Below are 27,799 nucleotides of genomic sequence, written 5' to 3' on the forward strand. Positions count from 1 at the left end.
CATTAGCACTGTAAAGGGTTATGCAAACCATGCTGCCTACAATAGGCCCTTCTAAGACTTGGATGGCTCAGGGACAGGAATGGTTACTTCAAGTGCCGGGTTTTAGATGTTTCAGAAAGGACAGGGAGGGAGGCAAAAGAGGTGGGGGCATGGCACTGTTGATCAGAGATAGTGTCACGGCTGCAGAAATGGAGGGATTGTCTACGGAGTCTCTGTGGGTGGAGGTTAGGAACAGGAAGGGGTCAATAACTTTTCTGCGTGTTTTTTATAGGCTGCCTAATAGTAACAGGGATATCGAGGAGCAGATAGGGAAACATATCCTGTAAAGGTGTAATAATAGCAGAGTTGTCGTGATGGGAGATTTTAATTTCCCAAATATTGATTGGCATCTCCCTAGAGTGAGGGGTTTAAATGGGGTGGAGTTTGTTAGGTGTGTTCAGGAAGGTTTCTTGACACAGTATGTAGACAAGCCGACAAGAGGAGAGGCGGTACTTGATTTGGTTTTGGGAAATGAACCTGGTCAGGTGTCAGATCTCTCAGTGGGAGAGCATTTTGGAGATAGTGATCACAATTCTATCTCCTTTACAATAGCATTGGAGAGAGATAGGAACAGACAAGTTAGAAAAGCGTTTAATTGGAGTAAGGGGAATTATGAGGCTATCAGGCAGGAAATCGGAGGCTTAAATTGGAAACAGATGTTCTCAGGGAAAAGTAAGGAAGAAATGTGGCAAATATTCAGGGGATATTTGTGTAGAGCTCTGTACAGGTACGTTCTGATGAGACAGGGAAGTTATGATAGGGTACAGGAACCGTGATGTACAAAGGCTGTAATAAATCTAGTCAAGAAGTAAAGAAAAGCTTACAAAAGGTTCAGAGAGCTAGGTAATGTTAGTTATCTAGAAGATTATAAGGCTACCAGGAAGGAGCTTAAGAAGGAAATTAGGAGAGCCAGAAGGGGCCATGAGAAGGCCTGGCAGGCAGAATTAAGGAAAACCCAAGGCATTCTACAAGTATGTGAAGAGCAAGAGGATAAGACGTGAAAGAATAGCACCTATCAAATGTGACAGTGGGCAAGTGTGTATGGAATTGGAGGAAATAGCAGAGGTACTTAATGAATAGTTTACTTCGGTATTCACTATGGAAAAGGATCTCGGTGATTGTAGTGATGTCTTGCAGCAGACTGAAAAGATTGAGCATGTAGATAATAAGAAAGAGGATGTGCTGGAGCTTTTGGAAAGCATCAAGTTGTGTAAGTCACGCGGATCGGACGAAATGTACCCCAGGCTACTGTGGGAGGCGAGGGAGTAGATTGCTGAGCCTCTGGCAATGATCTTTGCATCATCAATGGGGATGGGAGAGGCTCTCAAAGATTGGAGGGTTGCGGATGTTGTTCCTTTATTCAAGAAAGGGAGTAGAGATAGACCAGGAAATTATAGACCTGTGAGTCTTACCTCAGTGGTTGGTAAGATGATGGAGAAGATCCTGAGAGGCAGGATTTATGAACATTTGGAGAGGCATAATATGATTTACAAGGATGTTGCCTGGATTGGGGAGCATGCCTTATGAGAATAGGTTGAGTGAACTCAGCCATTTCTCCTTGGAGCGAAGGAGGATGAGAGGTGACCTGATAGAGGTGTACAAGATTATGAGAGGCATTGATTGTGTGGATAGTCAGAGGCTTTTTCCCAGGGCTGAAATGGTTGCCACAAGAGGACACAGGTTTAAGGGGCTGGGGAGTAGGTACAAAGCAGATATCAGGGGTAAGTTTTTTACTCAGAGAATGGTGAGTGTGTGGAATGGGCTGCCAGCAACGGTGGTGGAGGTGGATACAATAGGGTCTATTAAGAGACTTTCAGATAGGTACATGGAGCTTAGTAAAATAGAGAGCTATAGGTAAGCCTAGTAATTTCTAAGGTAGGGACGTGTTCGGCATGACTTTGTGGACCAAAGGGCCTGTATTGTGCTGTAGGTTTTCTATGTCGATGTTTCTATGTCCCATTGAGACTGCTCTGGTCAAATTGTGACCAACATTACTCAGAGTTTTTACACTCTCCATATTCAGATCTTACTGCTCATCAGTACACCTGAGACATGACACCATCACTACCTCAGTCTAGAAACCCTGACACATGGCCCTAACTGCTAACTCAGTATGGAAACCCTGAGACATGACACAATCACTACCCCAACATAGGAACCCTGACACACGGCCCTAATCACTACCTCAGGATAGAAAAGAAGACACAATCCCCATCACTACCACAGGAAACCCTCCAGTGACAGGGAAGGCACTCTGTCTCTGTACCGACAACACCGAAGTCAGGACTGAACCCAGCTCCCTGGCGCTGTAAGACAATGACTCTACTCACTACACCACAGCGCCATCTGTGACACTATGTGTTGCAAAGATGGCTGAAAAGTTTGAAGGTGAGAGAATAATAAGGATTCAAAATGGATGCTCTATGCTGAAATTTAGTTTCTAGTTGATAACAATCAATATGCCAAATTTGTGGGACGTCATCCCATATCGACAACAGCTTACAATATACACTCAGCGGCCTCTTCATCAGGAACAGGATACCTTAATAGGTACATTCATGGTCCTCTGCGGCTGTAGCCCGTCCACTTCAAGGTCGACATGTTGTGCACTTACAGACGCTCTTCTGCACACTGTTTAAACATGTGGTTATTGGAGTTACTGTCACCTTCCTGTCAGCTTGAACCAGTCTGGCCATTCTCCTCTGACCTCTCCCATTAACAAGTCATTTCTGCCCACAGAACTGCCACTCACTGGATTGTTTTTTTGTTTTTTGCACCATTTTCTGTAAATTCTATAGACTGGTGTGCGTGAAAACCCCAAGAGGTCGGCAATTTCTGAGATACTCAAACCACTCCGTCTGGCACCAACAATCATTCCACGGTCAAAGTCACTTGGAACACATTTCTTCCCCGGGCTGATGTTCGGTCTGCACAACTACAGAACCTTTTGACCTTGTCTGTGTGCTTTTACTCATTGAGTTGTTGCCACATGATTGGCTGATTAGATATCTGCTTTAATGAATAAGGTACTGGTGTACCTAATAAAGTGGCCACTGAGTGCATGGGAACTTGGGACTCTGAATGTTAGATTCTGTTTACTAGACAAGTGATCATGGAATGTTCTGTTGGAAACAAGATCAGGAAAATTCCCATTCCTCAAAATCGACCATTCACCATCTCTGTGCGCAATCAAATTTCCAAAACTGAAAATGGATTTAAAATAACAGCTTTATTAAATCTTTAATTCACCCTGATTAAGATGCATTCAATTATACCAGTTCTCACTATACAAAAACAATTTGAAAAGACTTCTTAAAAAAAACCCAGTTGAAAAAATAGATTTTTGCAGATTAGTGCAATTTAATGACAAGAAACATTCGCTGAAAAAAATGCCCATTTTGATTTTTAGTCACCATTTAAAGAACATAGTAGGACAGACAATAAAAAGCAAAATTCATCCTCTCAATACAAATGGAGAGTGTGTAGAGAGTCATTTCATATCTCTAAAAGTGTACAGTGTTGTCAAAAACAGTTAAGAGTATTATCTTGATGGGCTGGCATTTTGTTCTCCGCTTTGGCACTTTTGACACTGTCCCCCTTCACCTCATCAAGACGCCCCTCCTTCAACCTGTGTGCTCTCCACCTCCACAGCAGCCGCCAGGGCTGTCTGAGGCTGTATTGTCACCTCCCCTCAATGTATGGGCATCATCTAACTCTATCAGCACGGTAGCAGAGTGGTTACCATGATGTTTTACTGCGCCAGAAACCCTGGCTACAATTCCTGCCACGAAGGAGTTTTATGTTCCCTCCGTGACAAGGTGCACTGGTTTCCTCTCACAGTCCAATGACGTTCGCTTTAAATTGGTGACATGGGTGTAATCGGGTCGGAAGGGCCTGTTATTGTACTGTAACAGAGCAGCCCTTTGACAGGGCAGTTCAGAGTCGACCCCATTGTTATGGGTATGGAATCCTAGGAGGTTGTTCACTCAAGACAACTTGAGTAATCCAAGCCAGTTTTAAAATCAATCCAGTGGTTTTGAATGTATTTTTTCCTTTATATCAAATTTACGTATCGAACCCAATTTACATTTCCCCACAAGTCCTTATCATTTAATTTAATTTTTACTTCGAGATACAGCACAGTAACAGGCCTTTTGGCCCTTGTGGCGCCCAGTTACACCCCTGTGACCCATTAACATACTAACCTGTGCAGCTTTGGACTGTGGGAGAAACCGGAGCGCCCGGAGGAAACCCACGCGTTCGCGGGAAGAACGTACAAACTCCTTACAGGCAGTGGCGGGAACTGAACCCGGGTCACTGGCGCTGTAAAGCAATGTGCCAGCTTCTACGCTACTGTGCCGCCCCACATCAAGTTAATCACAAAAGGCTCTGAAGTTCACATTTTCATGATGACATCTGAAAAATCACAGGAAACAGCAACTTTGCAATCAAAATGTACCAGGTGTACCAGATTAAGGACCAGGTGAATCAATATCATTCAGAACCCAAATTTACAGCTTCCCACTGCATCAGTTAATATTCGTGAAAATGCTTCAACCTTTGGATAAAGGTGGGGTTCAAGCTCACGGTGGTGAGGTTACTGGTCCAGGTCGCTGAATTACAACTCCAGTAAATGAACAATCATGTTGAAGGCAAGATCAGGAACGGGTCAAACTGCAAAGAAGGCACATTGGTGTCTGAAACTAGCATTCATCACTTCAGGCAGAGCTATGTTTGGTCTCGAGTCAGACTGAAGCTTTGAATGGGTAAGAAAGCCATTAGAACCCGTGACTCCATAATCTTCATAAACACAAGAGATTCTGCAGTCTGTGAAAATCCTGTGTAACACAAAATGCTGGAGGAACTCAGCAGAGGAGGCAGCATCTCTGCAGAAGAATAAGCAGATGAGACCCTTCATCAGGATTGAAATGTTGACTGTGCCACCAGACCAGCTGAGTGACGTGCGCGTCACTTTCCTAGTGAATGAGGTGGTGCCTTAAAAAGGCATTAAGGACCCAGGTCATGCCCTCTTCTCATTGCTACCATCAGGGAGGAGGTACAGGAGCCTGAGGACACACACTCAATGTTTTGGGAACAGCTTCTTCCCCTCCGCCATTCGATTTCTGAATGGCCCATGAACACTACCTTAAAAACAGAATGAGCTTTATTATCTCAGACATACGTCATGAAATTTGTTGTTTTGCAGCAGCAGTACAGTGCAATCCATAAAATATACTATAGATTGTAATAAATATATATATTAAGAAATAAATTAGAGCAAAAAGAGTAAAAACAGCGAAACAGTAATCATGGGCTCAGTAACCTCTCTTCATGCAAAATTTTTATTAGTTACATATTCCCATTGTAATTTATAATATTTCTATATATTGCACTATATGGCTGCTGCTAAACAATGTTGGGCCAGTGTGGTGTCATTAAAGATAATTCTTTAAAATTCAGCCCTGGATCAGGTGGCTGTCGTCTTGCCTCAGAGTAAGAAAGCTGAGGTAAGCGATTTGAACAGGTGACCACAGGGCACAGTAGCGTAATGTTTTCCGGCACCAGCAGTCTGGTTTCAATTCCTGTCACTGCCTGTAAGGAGTTTGTATTTACCCCTCGTGACCACATGAGTTTCCCATGACGTACAGAGATGTACAGGTTAGGCGGCTAATTGGTCACATTTATGTTACAGGGTCAGCAGAGACCCGTTGGGCAGGAAGGGCCTGGTGCCACGTTATATCTCTAAATAAAAATAATTTTTTTTAAAATCAGCCTTGGATCATTTGGCTGCACTCTTGCCTCAAGAGTGAGAAAGCTGTAAGTTTAAATTGCAAGGCTGATCACTCATGATCAAATTAAACGGTAGCCTTGGGGGGGGGGGGGTCAGGAATGGACAGTGGGGTGGAGATACATCTCTGCTAAAGGAGGTGGGAAGTGCTCCTTCACTCTGCTAGCCTACAGGTCGACCTTGGGCAAGGTGTGGTACCTGCTCAGCCCCCCTCAGGGTCACGCGAAGCCATGGTCGTATAAGCAGCTGGTGAATATCACAAGTCCTGGTTATGCGACCACTGATGCCGGGGCGGGGTGGGGGAGGGGGAGGCAATCTCTGAAGTGAATTGAGAATAGCTAGCGTCACCCATCTTGTGAAGACACTGCTCAGAAGGAGACAATGGCAAAAAATCATGGTCATGGACAGAGAAAAGAACAACAGGGTGAAGGGGTCTGGGGGGGGGGTGAGTTTCCTTTCCCACAGGGAATGATCAGATTAAAAGACAGAGGGAAGATCATGATTGTCCACTTCATACAAGACGTCACATAATGATGTCTTTGGGGGGGGGGGAGAATAGCCTCCTGTATAATCTGTAGCCTTCTTTATTTGTCCTCACTTTCTCCTGTGGTTAAGCATGAGGTGGTCAGTACCACTCGTCAGCGCAGAGCAAATCTAAGGGACAGCTTTGTCCAGAATTTGAGCTTGCAACCTCCGGTGTGGAAAGCCGATCCTCCAGTGCCAGTTTCACTCTCTAAAGTCCTTGTGGAGAGAACAGAAGGACGCATTCAGCAGGGCCATCCATTCTCCCAAACAGATACATCATCAGTTCGGCCTGGAGCACAATCCCCAGAGTGAACAGTGTTTCCTGAATTACTCAAACTCATTTATCATTCCCACTTCCCTCTCATCTATCCTGCTCCACTTCACCGTGTTAAGAATCTAGGGCAAATCAAAACCCTTGTAATTGTTGAAGAACTTTATGATCACCTCAGTACATCCGCCTTCCATAGATCTCCTAAAAGTATGCTGGCATAACGCCCTACAGCGCGAGTGGCCCAGGTTCAATTCCCGCCGCTGCCTGTAAGGAGCTTTTGTACCTTCTCCCCGTAACTACGTGAGTTTCTTCCAGGTGCTCCAGTTTCCTCCCACATCCCAATGATTGGAGGGTTGGAGGGTTACTTGGTCATATGTGGGTTAATATGGGTTAGGGTTAATAAATGTGGACATCCTCGGTTGGCACCAGAAGCATGTCGACACTTGTCCTCAGACTGTGTTGGTCATTGACACAAATGACGCATTTCATTATATGCTTTAATGTTTCCACGTGCATGTGACAACTAAAGCTAATCTTTATCTTTTTTATTTTTCCAGGGGCATCAGCAAACGTCTGGTTAAGAATCCTTAATACAATGTGCAGCTTAGATCCCATTCCTACAGTTCCACTGACCTCAGTGAAACTCTGCTGTGGACAGTGCCAAGCCTGGCTGTGAAAGGAGGAGGGTTGGGCCTGGGGCTAGCAACGCACCCCATAAAAACCCAGAAACACCAACAGAAGCTCCAAAGACCTCACCCCTGGGAGAGGCAAAATCTTTGAAGCTGGATACATCAGGGAGCAAATTGAAAGGCCGACCAGGACAGAGGGCTCCAGCGAGCTGCTGTCGGCACGGGTGATGAGACCCCAGCAAAGATTGGCCGGCACAATTTTTCCAGTCCTGCACCCATTCAGGAAAATGAGAACGTTGACAGTTGTCCAGTTTTAGCGGAAGCCAACTTGAAGACTTGCCAAAACCTGACAAAATAACATGGTGACCCAAAGGTCTCTGCTAAAGGGAAAGGTTGCCAGCAGAAACCTCCTGTCAAGAAGTGGGAATCCAGGTACACAGCCAAGAAAGAGGTTCTTCGGCCCATTGAGTATGTGCTGACCATCAATCACCAATTTTCCCCTTTTCATACACCAAACCAAACTTACTTTCCTAGTTCTATTCCTCTCTAATTCTACCATGTCTGTAACTTTGTAACAAGTTTGTAAATTCTTCCCATGAACAGTTTAGGTTTCCTCTGGGTGCTGTGGCTTCTGCCCACAGTCTAACGACTTATGGGTTAGTAGGTTAACTGGTCATTATAAATTGTCCTGAGATTAGGCTAGTGTTAAATAGGCGGGTTACAGGGTGGTGCGGTTTGTTGGGCTGGAAGGGCCTATTCTGCATTGAATCAAATAAATAACTGAGCTTTAGTAGGTGGTGCCTCGTTTTAAGTTTCTCATTCTGGGTTTCGGATCATTCCAATGCCTCACAACTCCCATTCACTGGGAATTCTTCCTTTTGTATTCGTCCTGTTCCCACTCCTGTGTCCGCTGATTCCCCATTTGTAACCCCACCACCGTGGACAGCTGTGTCTCAGAACTGGAATTAGAACCGAGCCATTTATCCCATCAAGTCTGCTCTGCCATTCTATCACGGCGGATGATGTTGGCGCTGGAAGCATACCAAAAGTATGATGCATCCACACAATTCCACTGACCTTTTATCAGCAACTCTCTGCCTGACTCCTCGTCTGCACAAAGGATATGTTGACAAACATTCCAGAAACCCAGTGCATTCACGTGCTGGGTTCTACCTTTAAATACCATAAGACACCATGAAGCATTTTGGCCCACTGAGTCTGCTCCGCCATTCCATCATGGCTGATTTATTATCCCTCTCAACCCCATTCTCCTACCTTCTCCCAATAATCTTTGACACCTTTACTTATCAAGAACCTTTCAGACTCTGCTTTAAGTATACCCAATGACTTGGCCACAGCCACACATGGCAATGAATTCCACAGATTCACCACCCTCTCGCTAAAGGAATTTCTCCTCATCTCTATTCTAAAGGGAGGACTTTCTTTTCTGAGACTGTGCCCTCTGGTCCTAGACTCCCTCACTACTGGAGGCATCCTCTCCACGTCCACTCTATCCAGGCCTTTCAAAATTCTGTAGGCAAAAGTGTCATCCCACTACAGGGAAAATTTGAGATCCTCTTCACCCACAAGCCTGCAGATCTCAGGTCTATGAACTCCTCCAGCTCAGCAGCGTTTGCATCAGGGTCAATGTTAACACGCAAAGAGCCAGCCACCTGAGAACTACTGAAACCTTGTGCTTCAATGGTCACAATCAAGATATAGCTGCCAAAATTATAGTGAAATATCTTCATCAACAAACACAGAATGCTGGAGGGACTCAGATGGTTAGGCAGCATCAGTGGAGGAGGATAAATAATCAGCATTTTGGGCTGAGACTCTTCATCAGGAAAGGAAAGGGACAGAACTCTTTCTTATTCTGGCTTCTTCCCCCTTCCTTTCCAGTCCCGATAAAGGGTCTCAGTGGGTGCAGGTCTATCGAACTTCTTGGCTCTTTAGCTAAGATCAAGTTCAGTGTAGTAGCATACACTGGGCAGATCAGGTCAGCATGGACTAGATGGGCCATAGGGCCTATCTCTGCTCCGTGGTTCTCTATGATAATGGTATGGGGAGAGAGTGGATGAAGATGAAATACATCGCTAAACTATCCAATAATCTAAAATACGGCAAAAAGTTTATTTTTAAATACATGGAGATACAGGTGGCACCACTGGAGGGTCAATGTCATCAAACAAACATTGACAATGTTTCTCTCTGCGCAGATGCTACCTGACCTGACAAGAGTTTCTAACACCCGCACCAGACTACTCTTGTGATAAGGCTGCACAAACATTCCGTTCTCTTGAAGGTGGCGACATTCGAATATTTGAGAAAGGCTGTAGACTCATCCACGCCTGGCAACCAGAGAGGTTTGTGCAGTGGAGTGGACGTCCCAGCCGCAGAGAGCATCAGAACTGTGTTCACCAAGATCAAGTGAACAGTGCCGTGGTGGCACCTTCATGGGTATGCAAGCATGACCAAACCAAGAACGAACCCTCAACCCTCCCAGATCACCACCACTTCACCAATCAGAGGCAATTTCCACTAATTTCACAGCTTTAGAGTCAAGTTGGACAGACAGTTTTGGGACCCCAGAACCCTGGTCAACCGGAGAGAGCATCGGAATCAATGTACCAAACCAGCTCACCATCTGAGAGCCGGACGCTTGTAATGGGCCATTTCTCAGAGCTCTCCTCAGCTTTTTTCATTTTGCTAACTATCGAGTGTTTGCTCTTCCCTGTTATCAAGACGGCCACATTTTTAGATTGGTTTATCACGGGAAGAGAAAGGGTCATTCTCTGGTGGGGCTTCACTGGACTCTCAGCCAACAGAACCAATTTGTCCTTCTGGGCCAGCGCCTGGCTGTTGGGAAACAAAGAGGCAGTGTGTCCGTCTGCGCCAACCCCCAGCACGACAAAATCAAAGCTTGAGCCGTTGACCAACGTGATGACCTCATTGGCATAGAGGTCTGCCCCGTGGTCCTCTTCAACACACAGCCGGCGGTTCATGTGGACGGGCATTGGGTGGATGTTCATGTACGGGATCCTGAAATGGGCCAGGAGATGGTCGTGAAGGCTCCGGAAGTTGGACTTGGCGTCGTGAAGGGGGACACAGCGCTCGTCCACCATCCAGAAGTGGGTCTGTTTCCAGGGGAAAGTGCAGTGATGGGAAGCCAGCCTCTGGAACAAAGCGACAGGGCTTGAGCCACCCGAGACCGCAAGGTGGAACTTGCCGCTCCGACGCGCGGTGGCCTCGGCCGCCCGATGCAGATCTGCAGCCAGCCGGGCAACGAGTTCCTCGGTGCCCGCCGACACCAACCTGTTCCCTCGGTAGCTCGACTCGAGGAGCTTGTAGTCACTCGCAGTCTGGTGGTTGAGGCTTGAGGGGACAATCACCACAGGGTCCGGTGAAGTGAAGGACACCACCGTCCCAGCCACCGTGAAGTCCAGCTTGTTGCCATTCTGTAAGCCGCCCGGGTAAATGCGCGGGCTCTCCCGCGACAAGTCCTTTAGCAGAGGCGTCCAGAACTTCCAGGATGCCAGGAGATCCTCGGTATTGACAAACACGTCGCGCTTCGCCTGCAGGATCTGGGGGATCAGCACCGCGTACGCATCCTTTTGTGGAACTGGGGTGTAGACGTAATAGTCTGACAGAGGAAGGCCAAAGACATGTAGGTGCGAAAACTCGGTCACCTGCTTCCAGTTTGCTGAATTCATCACCGGCTTGAACAGGTTCCTGCTGACCAAAATAGCTGGAAAATTCAAGTCTCCGTGACCCACATAAAAGATGACCTGCTTCGGCTTGCACTGACTGAATTCAGCTTTCCGCGTTGATTCACTCTGCAGGCAGAAGGCCTTATTTTTGAATAAAATTCGAGTGTAGCCCACTCGCTCATCCAGAGCTTTTCCGGCAGACAAAATGAAAGGCACACCATCCCACTGAGGACTGTCCAGGAAAATCCCAATACCTGAAAGACAGAGAGAAAACCTGCATTATCCATCTTATTCTTAATCAAGGACAGACAACATCTTTTTCCCATGCTTGAAAAGTCTAATACCAGAGAGCATGCATTTCAAGGTTCAAAGTTATTTTTATTATCAAAGTACATGTATGTCACCATATACAAACCTGAAATTCATTCTCTCGAGGGCATACTCAATACATCTATAGAAAAATAGCCATAACAGAATCAATGAAAGACTGCCCAACTAGGGTGTTCAACCAAAAAGCATAATACAACAAACTGTGCAAATAAATACAAAAAGAAGAAATAATAACAATAAATATTATATTTCACTTTATATATACTTCAGTTTTCTGTGTTTACTTTCCTGTTGCTGATTGGTAGCTTGGGGTCTCAGGTGTGGGATGTGTTGGTCTTTGGGCGAGGGGATTTGAGGTCAAATGTTCTCGTTGTTTGTTTCTCTGTGGGTGATCTGTTGGTTTTTGTGTGTGGTAGAGGGGTTTGATGATGTTTTTCATTGCAAGGAAGGGGGTTGAGGGTTTGGGGTTTGATGTTCCAGCTTCAGTTTTTCATGTGGACGATGTGTTAGTTTATTTTGTGTGAGGGTGGGTTTGGGGTTTGCGAGATTTGCTTCTTTTTCCTTTTCAGGTGTGGAGGGAGGGGTTGATGTCCGTCCCCCCCCCCCAACGACTCCCATGGTTTTCCTGTATTTCATGGCTACCTGGAGAAGACCAATATTAGAGGTGCATTCTTTGACAACAAAATGAATGAATGAATGAAAATAAATATCAAGAACGTGAGATGAAGAGTCATTGAACGTCAGTCCATTAGTTGTGGGAACATTTCAATGACTGGTCAAGTGAAGTCATCCCCTTTGTTTCAAGGACCTAACGGTTGATGGGTGATAACTGTTCCTGATCCTGGTGGTGTGAGGGGAGATCATTTCAAAGCAGATGTGACAGTGAGTGGTGGGTGCTTGGAATGCACTGCCTGGGATGGTGATAGAGGCAGATACATTAGGGACTTTTAAGAGACATTCAGGCAGCAACATGAATGTGAAGAAAATGGAGGGATATGAACACTGTGTAGGCAGAAGAGATGAATTCAGTTGGCCATTTGATTTCTAATTTATTTGGTTCAGCACAACACTGTGGACTGAAGGGCCTGTTCCAATGCTGTACATAGAAATCGACAGCACATTACAGGCCCTTCGGCCCACAATGCTGTGCCGACCATGTAACCTTCTCTAGAACCTGCCTAGAATTTCCCTAGCACATAGCCCTCTATTTTTCAAAGCTCCATGTACCTATCTAAGATAGGTACAAAAACCTATCAAGATAGATAGGTTCTTGATTAGCCAGGGCATCAAAGGGTATGGGGTGAAAGCAGGGGAGTGGAGATGACTGGAAGAATTGGATCAGCCCATGACTGAATGGCGGAACAGACATGATATTTCTGCTCCTATATTTTATGGTCTTATGGTCTAAGAGGCTCTTAAAAAGACCCTATTGTATTCGCTTCCACCACCACCACCGGCAGGGCATTCCACGCACCCACCACTCTCTGCATGAAAAACTTATCCGACATCCCATCTGTAACTATTTCCAAGCACCTTAAAACTATGCCCTCTCATGTTAGCCATTTCAGCCCTGGGAAAAAGCCTCTGACTATCCACACGATCAATGCCCCTCATCATCTTGTACACCTCTATCAGGTCACCTCTCATCCTCCGTCATCCAAGGAGAAAAGGCCAAGTTCACTCAACCTATTCTCATAAGGTGCACCCTCCAATCCAGATTCTGCTCCAAATTCTGTTTTATTTAATCATCTTTCACACAATCAATGTAGATTTTATTTCCTTTGGGGCAAATCAGCATTACAATGTGCACTCAGTGGCAACATCATTAGCTACAACTGCTCATTAACACAAGTATCTAATCAGCCAATCACGTAGCCGCAACTCAATGCAAAAAAGCATGCAGACATGGTCAAGAGGTTCAGTTGTTGTTCAGACCAAACATCAGAATGGGGAAGAAATGTGATCCAAGTGACCTTAACCATACAATGATTGTTGGTACCAAACAAGGTGGTTTAAGTATCTCAGAAACTGCTGATCTCCTGGGATTTGCATGCACAACAGTCTCCACAGTTTACAGAGAATGGTGCAAAAAAAAACCAAATTAAAAAAACACCCAGTGAGTGGCAGTTCTCTGGACAAAAGTACCTAGTTAATGAGAAAGATCAGAGGAGAATGGCCAGTGGTTCAAGCTGACAAGAAGGCAACTGTAACTCAAATAACCACACGTGGTGGGCAGAAGAGCACATCAAATCTTGAAGCAGATGGGCTACAGCAGCAGACGACCATGAACATACCCCCTTTATTAAGTACAGGAGGTATCTGAGTATATTAGTACTGGTTTGAGCACAGCCAATAACAAGTAATAAACGAATATTCATATCAACAGAACACAAAATTGGCAGGGATTTCTGAATTCTACAGAAGCCAGTAAAGTGTTTCCTAGAAGCTAGGTTTCCAGGAACATTAAGATTTTGTGCAAAGTCTAATCCTCAATTCAGACTGAAATCTGTGAAAAGACTAAATAACTTTACACTGACATTGGGAATGTTAATTATAGACTCAAGAGATTCTGCAGATGCAGGAAAACTTAAGCCACACACACAAAATGCTGGAGGAACTCAGCAGCTCAGGCAGCATCTATTAAGGGGAATAAACAGTCGATGTTCTGGGCTGAGACCCTTAATGAGAATTACTGCTGCAATATATATTATTACGAGTGAGAGAAGAGCGAGGGGGGGGTGTGCCTAAGACTTTTTCACAATACTGTATTTATCAACATGGAGCGGAGAGCGAGTTTGTAAATCTGGTGGGAGTGAAGCAGCATGGAAGGGATGTGGGACAGGTGGCAGAGGAGTGCCAGTGGCAGGGGGTGGCATGGGTGCAGATGCACCCAGCCCTGAGACACCAGGCAGGGTCATTTGATTCCAAACAATTGGTTTATTGATCATTGCAGAATGTCTCTCTGATGCTTCCCGCTCCCTCCCCTCTCTCCTCCCCCTTTCCCGACCTTGATTTCCTCTCCCTGCCCACTTCCCACTCTCAGTCCACAGTAGAGACTCATATCAGAATCAGGCTTATCATCACTCACATATGTCATGATTTTTTTTTGTGGCAGCAGTACAGTGCAATATGTAAAATTACTACAGTACTGTGCAAAAGTCTTAGGCCCCCTAGATCCACGTGTGTGCCTAAGGCTTTTGCATAGTATTGAATATAGAATGCCCCAAGAATCTTACAGGAAATTTACCAAACAAAATTCTGACTGAGCTATGGAGGGCAGATGAACAATACTTGGCTAACAAGGTAGGTTTGAGGAAATATTTAAGAGGAAGAAACGGGGTCAAATTCCGTCATTCACGGTTCCAAGCCCAGCTGTGAAAGGAGGAGGGTTGGGCCCTGAGGCTAGCAAACCCTCTCATAAAAACCCAGATCTGCAGAAATGTCAACAGAAGCTCCGAGGACCTCTTCCCTGCGAGAGGAAGGATCTTCAGGAATGTGCTTCAGCTGGCCAGGCTGGTGAGCTGCTGCCAGAGGTGGCCTACTCCCCAGTAGTGGTATGCGCTTTAGAAGAAGAAGAATGGGGTCTGCTGTGGGAAAGAGTGACAGGAGCTGATGGGAATGTTCAAAGTAAATTTATTATCAAAGTACGTATATGTCACCATATATAACCCTCAGATTCATCGTCTTGTGGGCACACTCGATAAATCTATAGAATAACAGCATAACAGAATCAATAAACATCCCACCGACTTGGGCATTCAACCAATGTACAAAACATAACAAACTGTGTAAATATAAAAAGAACGAAATAATAAATAGATAGATAGATAGATAGATAAATAAATAAGCAAGCAAGAAATAAATATTGAGAACATGAGATGAAAAGTCCTTGAAGGTGAGTACATTGGTTGTAGGAAGTTGAGTGATGTTATCTCACTAGTTCAAGAGCCTGACAGTTGAGGTGTAATGTGGAGGTTACAGGAAATTTAATCACTGTGAGCGAGCATTGATTCAGACGGCCCAGTATCTGCCATCTATATCCTAAGGAAGTGGAAATTGGGAAAGCAGTAAGTAGTTGCCAACCTAACCTACATCATATGAAGTTATAAGGAAGGGTCTACTTTGTGCTGAGGGCTATGTGGTCAGTGAGGGTCCACTTAAGGCAAGAGTGTAAACCCACCGGCAAAGGTTGGAACGTTGCTCCTGTAGTTCACCGGCTTCTGCAACTCCTGCATGACTTCAGCATTGTAAGCCTGATACTGGCCAATCACAGTGCTCCTCTTGCTGAGCTTCTGCAAGCTGCCATACACCCTCATCTTGTTCCTGTGGATCTCCTCAGAGTCGCTGATGTTGGCTGGGGTCTCCATGGCGACGAAGGTCAGGATTTCCGTCAGGTGGTTCTGAATGACATCACACACGACGCCATACTGTTCGTAAAAGCTCGTGCGACCTGAGGGCAGAAATGTTTCACACGTTAATGACCCTGACTTTGACAGCTGTGGGTTTAAAAATAAAGTTTTTATTGCTTTGGAATGTGTTTCTGGACAGTGAAATATAAATTGACTCAGACGTTGTCTCAGGTTGAAATCAGAGGATCCTGTGACTGACATGTGGTTCTTGGTCTGTGTACTAACTTTTTAAATAGCGCTCATTCAACAGCGCTCATCCTATTAGTTGTCCTTTAAACAAAGCCACTGGAGAGGAGTACTGGTAGATGAGACACAACAGTCAAATTGAGACCCTTTAAGCAGAGGTCTGTTCGATCCAATATGACATAACATTTTATATGCCAACTACCAAAGCACAATGCTATATTTACAACGTATTTATGTACAAGGCCTTCTTTGAACCACACAGAACTCTCACCCCTGCCCCCACACCCACACATTGTCTGGTCCTTCAGCCAGCTGCTGTTTTCACAGCTCTTGGGTCCATTGTCCAGAGATGCATGTTAAATTTAATCTACAGGCTATATTCAGATTAGAGGTGAAAGTTAGTTGTTAAAGTTACTTGCTATATGTCCTCACCCAAAATGCACCCCATCACCATTGACCGGCACACTCTCATCCTACTGACCTGCAGGGCAGCTTGGTAACTTTATGGTTAGCGCAACGCTTTACAACACCAGCGATCGGAGTTCAATTTCTGCTATTGTCTGTAAGGAGTTACTGTGTTCAACCCAAGACAGTATAGGTTTCCTCTGGGTGCCCTGGTTTGCTCCCACATTCGAAAGATGTACGGGTTAGGGTTAGTAAAGTTGTGAGCAAAATACTTTTTCATGGCGCGCAGGCTGCCCCCACCCCCACCCCCGCACAACCCTTGGACTGTGATGTTCGTAGACACTTCGCTGGATGTTTCACCATACATGTGACAAATAAAGCTAATCTAATCTCAATGGGAAATATTTCCAATTCCCTTTTGAAATTTACCGTCAAATCTGTTATCTTTCCAAGCCAAATAACATTAGATGACACAATTGCACAGCAGATAGAGTCACTGCCTCATAGTCCCAGAGACCCGGGTTCGATGCTGACTGTGACCAGCAGGATTCACCCCACTGGGAGTTCCCACATCCCAAATACGTGCCGAATGATAGGCTAATAGGTCCCTAGTGCTAGCAAATTGTTAGAATCTGCTGTGGCGGGGGTGGGAATATGGGGCAAATATAGATTAGTGTGAGCGGATGCTTAATAGTCAGTACAGACTCGATGGGCTGAAGGGCTGCTTCCATTAGATCACAAATCACAGGAGCTGAATGAGTCCATTCAGCCCTTCAAATCAGCTCCGCCATTCGACCATGACTGATTTTTTTCCCTCTCAATCTCATTCTTATGCCTTCTCTCCCATTTCCTTTGATGTCCTTACTAATTAAGAACCTATCAACCTTTGCTTTCAATATACTCAGTGAATTGGCCTCCACAGCCGTCTGAGGCAATGAATTCCACAGAATCACCACCATCTGGCTAAAGAAATTCATCCTCATCTCTGTTCTAAATGGACATCCCCCTATTCTGAGGTTGTGCCCTTGATTCTGAACTGATGGAAACATTCTCCTCACATTCACTCTGTCCAGGGCTTTCAGTATACGGTTGGTTTCAATGAGATCACCCCTCATCCTTCTGGACTCCAATGAGCACAGGCCCGGAGACGTCAAGCACTCCTCATACACCTTGTTAGGTACAGGAGTGGAACCCAGTCTGGTCTTCCGCTGCTGAAGCCCATCCACTTCAAGGTCCAATGTGTTGTGAACTCAGAAACGCTCTTATGCACACCTCTGTTGTAACGTGTGTGGTTACTTGATTTACTGTCACCTTGAACCGGTCTAGACAATCTCCTCTGACGTCTGGTGCTGCGATTGGATTCATACTGGAGCATCCGCAATGCTGAGAAAGTCGTGAATAGCACGTTCAGTGAGTTGGCCACACCACAGGTAAAGGCTACACAGGCAGAAAGGGAAGGGGTGGCCACTAGACAGGGTAGCAGTAGGCAGGTAGTGCAGGAGTCCCCTGAGGTCATCTCCCTCCTAAACAGATATACTGTTATGGATACTGTTGGGGGAGATGTCTCATCAGGGGAAGGCAGCAGCAGCCGAGTTCATGGCACCATGGGTGGCTCTGCGGCACAGGAGGGAAGGAAAAGGAGTGAGAAAGCCATAGTGATAAGGGATTCAATTGTAAGGGGAATAGATAGGTGTTTCAGCAGCCGCAAACGAGACTCCAGGATGGTAGTATGTTGCCTCTCTGGTGCAAGGGTCAAGGATGGCTCTGAGCAGCTGCAGGACATTCTGGAATGGGAGGGTGAACAGCCAGTGGTTGTGGTGCACATAGGTACAAATGGTGCAAGGGGGAGGGATTCAAATTTCTGGGGCATTGGAACCAGTTCTGGGGGAGGTGGGACCAGTATAAACAGGACGATCTGCACCTGGTCTGGACTGGAACCGATGTCCTAGGGGCAGCGTTTGCTACTGCTGTTCAGGTGGCTTTAAACTAATGTGGCAGGGGGATGGGAACAAGTGCAGAGAGACAGAGGGGTGTAAAATGAGGGTAGAAGCAAAAAAATAGTAAGGTGAAAAGTAAAAGTGGCAGGCAGGCAAATCCAGGGCAAAAAGCAAAAAGGGCCACTTTTCAACATAATTGTATAAGGGCCAAGAGTATTGTAAAAACAAGCCTGAAGGCTTTGTGTGTCAATGCGAGGAGCATTCGTAACAAGGTGGATGAATTGAATGTGCAGATAGTTATTAATGAATATGATATAGTTGGGATCACAGAGACATGGCTCCAGGGTGACCAAGGATGGGAGCTCAACATCCAGGGATATTCAATATTCAGGAGGGATAGACAGGAAAGAAAAGGAGGTGGGGTAGCATTGCTGGTTAGAGAGGAGATTAACGCAATAGAAAGGAAGGACATTAGCCTGGAGGATGTGGAATCGATACGGGTAGAGCTGCATAACACAAAGGGACAGAAAACGCTGGTGGGAATTGTGTACAGGGCACCCAACAGTAGTAGTGAGGTTGGGAATGGCATTAAACAGGAAATTAGAAATGCATGCAATAAAGGAACAGTAGTTATAATGGGTGACTTCAATCTACATATAGATAGGGTGAACCAAATTGGTAAGGGTGCTGAGGAAGAGGATTTCTTGGAATGTATGCGGGATGGTTTTCTGAACCAACATGTCGAGGAACCAACTAGAGAGCAGGCCATTCTAGATTGGGTATTGAGCAATGAGGAAGGGTGAGTTAGCAATCTTGTCGTGCGAGGCCCCTTGGGTAAGAGTGACCATAATATGGTGGAATTCTTCATTAAGATGGAGAGTGACATAGTTAATTCAGAAACAAAAGTTCTGAATTTAAAGAAGGGAAACTTTGAAGGTACGAGACGTGAGTTAGCTAAGATAGACTGGCAAATGATACTTAAAGGGTTGATGGTGGATATGCGATGGCAAGCATTTAAAGATTGCATGGATGAACTACAATTGTTCATCCCAGTTTGGCAAAAGAATAAACCAGGGAAGGTAGTGCACCCATGGCTGACAAGGGAATTAGGGATTGTATCAAGTCCAAAGAAGAAACATATAAATTAGCAAAAGAAAAGCAGCACACCTGAGGACTGGGAGAAATTCAGAGACCAGCAGAGGAGGACAAAGGGCTTCATTAGGAAAGGGAAAAAAGATTATGAGAGAAAGCTGGCAGGGAACATAAAAACTGACTGTAAAAGCTTTTATAGATATGTGAAAAGAAAAAGATTGGTCAAGACAAATGTAGGTCCTTTACAGTCAGAAACAGGTGAATTGATCATAGGGAACAAAGACATGGCAGACCAATTGAACAACTACTTTGGTTCTGTCTTCACTAAGGAGGACATAAATAACCTTCGGGAAATAGTAAGGGACTGAGGGTCTAGTGAGATGGAGGAACTGAGGGAAATACATGTTAGTAGGGAAGTGGCATTAGGTAAATTGAAGGGATTAAAAGCAGATAAATCCTCAGGGCCAGATGGTCTGCATCCCAGAATGCTTAAGGAAGTAGCCCAAGAAATAGTGGATGCATTAGTGATAATTTTTCAAAACTTTAGATTCTGGATTAGTTCCTGAGGATTGGAGGGTGGCTAATGTAACCCCACTTTTTAAAAAAGGAGGGTGAGAGAAACCGGGGAATTATAGACCGGTTAGTCTGACATCGGTGGTGGGGAAAATGCTAGTCGGTTATCAAAGATGTGATAACAGCACATTTGAAAAGAGGTGAAATCATCGGACAAAGTCAGCATGGATTTGTGAAAAGAAAATCATGTCTGATGAATCTTATAGAATTTTTTGAAGATGTAACTAGTAGAGTGGGTAGGGGAGAGCCAGTGGATGTGGTATATTTAGATTTTCAAAAGGCTTTTGACAAGGTCCCACACAGAAGATTAGTGTACAAACTTAAAGCACATGGTATTGGGTGTATGGTATTGATGTGGATAGAGAATTGGTTGGCAGACAGGAAGCAAAGAGTGGGCGTAAACGGGACCTTTTCAGAATGGCAGGCAGTGACTAGTGGGGTACCACAAGGCTGGGACCCCAGTTGTTTACAATATATATTAATGATTTAGACGAGGGAATTAAATGCAGCATCTCCAAGTTTGCGGATGACATGAAGCTGGGCGGCAGTGTTAGCTGTGAGGAGGTTGCTAAGAGGATGCAGGGTGACTTGGATAGGTTAGGTGAGTGGGCAAATTCATGGCAGATGCAATTTAATGTGGATAAATGTGAGGTTATCCACTTTGGTTGCAAGAACAGGAAAACAGGGGACGTCGCGTGATGACATAGGATCGAGACGTTGGAAATCCAGCTCCCTCATAAAAAGTAATGAAATAGGGTTTAAATGAAGAAGAATTAACAAATACCTACTAGAAACTATCAGAATTATCTTTTGATATGGCTCCTAAACTGAAACAGAAGAAAGCTACTACTTCGAAGACTGCGCAAATTGGCGGGGAAAAAGGCCTAACCGTCTTGGCGAAGCCTCGGACTCAAGTTGGATCTCCTCCCGGCGAAGTGCATGGCACTTCTGATGATGCGGGACAGGAAGTTGCAGCAATGTCGACGGTCTCTAATAAGAAACGGCAAGAACAACGCATGCGCGAAAGTATGCATGAACAGATATTAACAAAACTACAAATCCCAACTACGGCTGGAAGTGAAATTGGAAGTGGATCGGAAGGTAGAAACAGACTCTTTGGGAAATTCAGAGGAAGAAGAAGAGGAAAAGGAAGAGATTAATGGAGACATAAAAGATATCCTGATATATATGACGAATGAATTAAAAGCTATAAGAACAGATCTAAGAAGGATGCAGAATAAACTCGATAATGTGGTGGAAAAACAAAAGAAGATGGATAACAAAGTTAAAGAGATGGAAGTAAAAGTGGAAGAAAACACTGAAAGAATAGAAAAGATAGAAGACAATAATCTTGGCTGGACAATAGAAAGAAAACGGATGTTGGAAAAAAGGATGCGCTTGAGAACTCTAGTAGACAAAATAATATTAAAATTGTTGGTCTTATGGAAGGTACAGAGGAAGAAAATCCAATAAAATTCTTTCAAGAATGGATTCCGAAAATTTTGGAAACGAAAGAAGGAAGTCAAGTAATTGAAATTGAAAGAGCACACAGAGCTTTAAGACCAAGACCTCAACAAGATCAAAATCCAAGATCAATTTTGATAAAATGCTTAAGGTACCAAGATAAAGAAATGATCTTGAAGGCAGCTACTAAAGGTGCTAAAAAGAGAAATGGGCCATTGATAATAGAAGGGAAAAAAGTTTTTTTTTGATCCAGACATAAGTTACGATCTTCTGAAGAAGCGGAAGGAATTTAATCCAGTGAAAAAATCTTTATGGGGAAAGGGCTATAAATTTTTATTGAGCTACCCAGCAAAATTGATAATTTTCCTGGATAATGAAGAAAGAAATTTTTTTGTTGATTACCGGAAAGTGGAGAAATTTGTACAAGAATTATCTGATGTCCATGAAGAGGAGTAAAGAATTATAGAAATGAAATGGACTAATGATGAAGACTGAAACAAGGTTGGACTTGATGGACATTTATAAGGAAGAAAAAATAGTCGAGGAGTATTAATTGGGAGTAGAGACATTAATTATTTTCTTTTTTTTCTTCATTAATATATTTTCTTTTTTTTTTGCGGGGGAGCTGGAGGAGCTCCTGATCGATGGCTGCGAGTTTCACATGTACAATCATGGCGATTGCCATGACCCGTAAAATGGGGGGGGGGGTAATGTTGTGTTCTTTTTATTCGCAACATTAGTGGGGGGGTATTTTGTTTTTTTTCTTATATATTAGTTATCTTTCTTCTATTTTCCTTCTTTTTTGCCTGGATGGTTGGGGAGAGACTCATAGCAACATGGAGAATTTTAAAGAGTTCCCAAGGTATTATGAATGATTAATTTACTTAATTTTTTAAGTTTTATTGTTAATGGAATTAATGGACCTGTGAAAAGAAAAAGAGTTTTAACATATATTAAGGAAATGAAAGGGGATATAGCTTTTTTACAAGAAACACATTTAACAGAAACAGAACATAAGAAATTAAAGAGAGATTGGGTTGGAAATGTCATTGCAGCTTCATTTAATTCAAAATCGAGAGGAGTTGCAATTTTGGTTAATAAATCTTTACCAATTAAAATACAAAATGTAATAATTGATTCTGGGGGGAGATACGTGATTATACATTGTCAATTTTTTTCAGAATTATGGACTTTTATGAACATTTATGCACCAAATGAAAATGATGCAAAATTCATACAGGAAGTTTTTTTTGAACCTGGCTGATGCACATGATAAAATATTAATAGGTGGAGATTTTAATTTTTGTTTGGATCTAGTTTTGGATAGGTCAACTAAAGTTGCTACAAAATCAAAAGTAACAAAACTAACTTTATCATTAATGAAAGATTTAAACCTGATTGATATATGGAGAAAAATTAATCCAAGAGAAAGAGATTATTCATTTTATTCAAATAGACATAAAACTTACTCAAGGATTGATTTTTTTTATTATCAGAAAATATTCAAGATAGAGTGAAAAGTGTGGAATATAAAGCAAGAATACTGTCAGATCATTCCCCCTTGATAATGACAATGATAATGATGGATAAGGAGGAATCGATCTATAGTTGGAGATTTAATTCAATTTTATTAAAACGTCAAGATTTTTGTGATTTTATGAAAAAAACGAATTCAATTTTTTTTGGATACAAATCTACATTCAGTTGAGGATAAAATTGTATTATGGGAAGCGATGAAAGCATATTTAAGGGGTCAGATTATAAGTTATACATCTAAAATTAAGAAGGAATATGCAGCAGAAATAGATCAATTGGGAAAAGATATCATAAAGTTGGAAAAAGAATCTCAAAAATATATGACAGAAGAAAAACGAAGACAACTTGTTAATAAAAAAAACTACAATATAATACACTCCAGACATATTGTACAGAAAAAGTAATTATGAGAACTAAACAGAAATATTATGAATTAGGTGAAAGATCACATAAAATTCTTGCTTGGCAGTTGAAAACAGAACAGGCTTCTAAAACAATAAATGCAATTAGAACAAGTGTAAATAAGGTTACTTATAAGCCTTTAGAAATTAATGAAACTTTAAAAAAAAAATTATACTGAACTATATCAATCAGAATCACAAAATAAGAATGCTGAGATAGATAAATTTTTATCACAAATAACCCTTACAAAATAAAATTTGGAAGAACAGAAAGGATTAGATATGCCCTTTACATTAAAAGAGGTTGAAGAAGCTTTAGGATCACTTCAGAGTAATAAATCCCCAGGAGAAGATGGTTTTCCTCCTGAATTTTATAAAAAATTTAAAGATTTATTAATTCCTCGAATTAATATACCGTGGAAAGAATGCATAAACTCCCACATTCTTTTTTAACAGTAATCATAACTGTATTGTCAAAAAAAGATAGAGATCCTTTAAAACCAACATCTTATAAGCCTATTTCTTTGTTGAATACAGATTATAAAATACTAGCAAAAATTTTATCTAATAGAATATCTAAATATTTACCAAAATTGATACATATGGATCAAACAGGTTTTATTAAAAACAATCAATATAACCCGGCTACTTAGTATAATTCATTTGGCACAAAAAAGAGAGGAAATGAGTGTGGCAGTTGCTTTGGATGCAGAAAAAGCATTTGATAGATTGGAATGGGATTTTTTGTTTAAGGTATTGGAAAAATATGAGTTAGGAAAATCTTTTATACAATGGATTAAAACTTTAAATACTAATCCTCAAGCTGAAGTAGTTACAAATGGTCAGATTTCAATACCATTTTGCTGAACGAGGTCAACTAGACAAGGCTGCCCACTATCACCTGCTTTATTTGTATTGGCAACAGAACCATTAGCTGAATTAATTACAACAGATTCAGATATTGGGGGCTTTAGAGTTAATCAAGAAGAATTTAAGATTAACTTATTTGCTGATGATGTTTTGATTTATTTAACAAACCCATTGCAATCTTTGCAAAGATTATCTTTTAGATTGGAAGAATATGGGAAAGCATCAGGGTATAATTGGGATAAAAGTGAAATTTTACCTCTTACCAAAGGAAATTATAATCAATGTCGATTAGCAACTCAATTTCGATGGTCAATAAATGGAATAAAATATTTAGGTATTAGAGTTGATAACGATGTAAAAAATTTATATAAACAAAATTATTTGCCATTATTAAAAAAAATAAAAGAGGATCTTGATAAATGGATGATGTTACCAATAACATTAATAGGTAGAGTTAATGCTGTAAAATGAATATATTTCCTAGATTGCAATATTTATTTCAAACTTTACCAATACAATTACCTCAGAAGTTTTTTCAAGAACTGAATAAATATGTAAGGAAATTTCTTTGGAAAGGAAAGATGTCAAGAATATCATTGGAAAAATTGACATGTAAATTTGATCTAGGAGGGTTACAACTTCCAAATTTTAAGAATTATTATAAAGCAAATCAACTTAGATTTATTGTGTCTTTTTTTGATGAAGAAAAACCGGCATGGATTAGAATAGAATTAGATAAGATAGGAGAAAACATACCAGAAGATTTTATATATACATGGGAATCCAAATGGATACGGGAAAAAAAAGAATCTCCAATATTAAGACACTTGATTGATTTATGGAATAAGGTAAATATGGACGATGAGATAAAGAAATCTTTATTAGCAAAAAGAACTTTAATTCAAAATAGGCTTATTCCTTTTACAATGGATAATAAACTTTTACATAATTGGTTCCAAAAGGGGATTAAATATATAGGTGATTGTCTTGAAGGAGGTACATTGATGTCATTTGATCAATTAAAAAAATAAATATAAAATATCAAATAACACTCTTTTCTGTTATTTTCAATTAAAAGCCTATTTACGAGAAAAGCTGGGTCAAACAATATTGATACCAAAACCTAGTGAAATAGAAATATTAATTCAGAAAGGAAAAATTAAAAAAATTACATCTTGTATGTATAATTTGATTCAAAAACAGACAATTAAATTAGGAATTCATAAATCAAGACAAAAATGGGAATCTGATTTGAATGTTAAAATTGATGGAAAAAACTGGTCAAGATTATGTTCTGATAGTATGAGAAATACAATAAATGTTTGACTTAGATTAATACAATATAACTTTTACATCAATTATATATAACACCGCAGAAAATAAATAATTAAATTCAAATATGTCTGACCAATGTTTTCGATGTAATCAAGAAATTGGTACTTTTTTACATTCTACTTGGTCTTGTTTTTCTTACTATTTTATCATCACATTTATTCTTTGTCATTTCTAAAATTTAATAAATAATTTTAAAAAAAAAGAGAACAGGAAAAAAGATTATTATCTGAACGGTGGCCGATTAGGAAAAGGGGAGATGCAACGAGACCTGGGTGTCATTGTACACCAGTCATTGAAGGTGGGCATGCAGGTACAGCAGACGGTGAAAAAGGCAAATGGTGTGTTGGCATTCATAGCAAAAGGATTTGAGTACAAGAGCAGGGAGCTTCTACTGCAGTTGTACAAGGCCTTGGTGAGACCGCCACCTAGAATATTGTGTGCAGTTTTGGTCCCCTAATCTGAGGAAAGACATTCTTGCCATCAAGGGAGTACAGAGAAGGTTCACCAAATTGATTCCTGGGATGGCAGGACTTTTATATGAAGAAAGAGTAGATCGACTAGGCTTATACTCACTAGAATTTAGAAGATTGAGGGTGGGATCTTATAGAAACGTATAAAATTCTAAAGGGATTGGACAGGCTAGATGCAGGAAGATTGTTTCCGATGTTGGGGAAGTCCAGAACAAGGGGTCACAGTTTAAGGATAAAGGGGAAGCCTTTTAGGACCGAGATGAGGAAAAACTTCTTCACACAGAGAGTGGTGAATCTGTGGAATTCTCTGCCAGAGAACACAGTTGAGGTCGGTTCATTGGCTATATTTAAGAGGAAGTTAGATATGGCCCTTGTGGCTAAAGGGATCAGGGGGTATGGAGAGAAGGCAGGTACAGGGTTCTGAGTTGGATGATCATACTGAATGGCGGTGAAGGCTCGAAGGGCCGAATGGCCTACTCCTGCACCTATTTTCTATGTTTCTATGACATCTCTCATTAACAAGGTATTTTTGCCCACAGAACTGCGGCTCACTGTATGTTTTTTTTTGTTTTTCACACCTTTCTCTGCAAACTGTAGAGACTATTATGTGTGAAAATTCCAGGGGATCAAGTTACTGAGATACTCAAACCATCCTGTCTTACACCGACAATCATTCCACGGTCAAAGTCACTTAGATCACATTTCTTCACCATTTTGATGTTTGGTCAGAACAAATGAACCTGATAACCATGCCTGCATGCTTTTATGCAGCCACATAATTGGCTGATTAGATATCTGTATTGATGAGCAGGTATACCTAATAGAGCGGCTACTGAGTGCATACTTCTGTAGTAATGCAGGAACATTGATAACTGTCTCCCATGGTCCTGTGTTGGCTGAATCATCTGCTGACTTGGACTACTGCTCTTCAGAGCAGGGTATCACATTGCAGTCAGCTGCCTTGCGCCTGATTACTCGATGGATTTCAGTGCCACATCCTGCCCTCTCACGTGTTAAAAGCTCCTCATCCTTCGACACACACACACAGTTCAAGGGGCTGACAGAGAACACATCAATAGGACAAGGGGAAAAATAGATTCTTTCTAAAAGCAGAGAACAGAGTTACAGTGAAGGCTGATAGTTTTGGACTTTATTCCCTGGAGCGCAGGAGAATGAGGGAAGATCTTGTAAAAGTATACAAAATTATAAATTGTATATATTGGGTGCTGAGGTGGAGATACGTCTCTAGCAAGGGAGGTGTGAGGCACTCCTTCCCTCCACTAGACTGCAGATCACCCTTGGGCAAGACGTAGCACCTGCTTAACCCACTGATCAAAGTCACGTGAAATCATGGGAGCAGGTGGTGGACAGTCGTATGAGCAGCCGGTGCACATCACAAATCCCAGTTATGTGACCATTGACACCAGGCAGACAATCTCTGAAGGGTATTGATAATGTCTGGGGTCACTGGGGTCACCTGTCTTGCAAAGGCACTGCCCAGAGGATAATGGCAAACCACTTCTGTAGAAAAATTTACCAAGAACGATCATGGTCATGAGACCATGATCACCCATATCGTACAACACGGCACATGATGATGATGACGATCATATCGGGTAAAATGCAAGCAGGATTTCCCCCCTCAAACTGGGTGAGACTAGAACTACTCGTAGTCTCCCCTCATTGTATTTATGGTTATTTATTTTATTTACAGATACAGCACGGTAACAGGTCCTTCTGTCCCAGCGAGCCCATGCCTTCCAATTACACCCACATGATCAATTAACCTAATAATTATAAACACAAGAGATTCTGCAGATGCTGGAAAT

General features: G+C 42.3%; 1 protein-coding gene across 1 annotated transcript in view; it reads right to left on the minus strand.

Moving 5' to 3' along the window:
• Window positions 1–3,255: 3,255 nt before the first annotated feature.
• h6pd (hexose-6-phosphate dehydrogenase (glucose 1-dehydrogenase)) overlaps window positions 3,256–27,799 on the minus strand; it is a 67,403-nt gene continuing 42,859 nt past the window's right edge. Inside the window, exons 4-5 of the mRNA XM_059952289.1 lie at window positions 15,473–15,742; window positions 3,256–11,216 (exon numbers count right to left, since the gene is read on the minus strand). Coding sequence (XP_059808272.1) covers window positions 9,853–11,216; window positions 15,473–15,742 — 1,634 coding nt within the window. The 3' untranslated portion in view covers window positions 3,256–9,852. The remainder of the gene's footprint in view (window positions 11,217–15,472; window positions 15,743–27,799) is intronic.

This window comes from Hypanus sabinus, chromosome 27 (assembly GCF_030144855.1).
Source record: "Hypanus sabinus isolate sHypSab1 chromosome 27, sHypSab1.hap1, whole genome shotgun sequence".
Taxonomy (NCBI): Eukaryota; Metazoa; Chordata; class Chondrichthyes; order Myliobatiformes; family Dasyatidae; genus Hypanus; species Hypanus sabinus.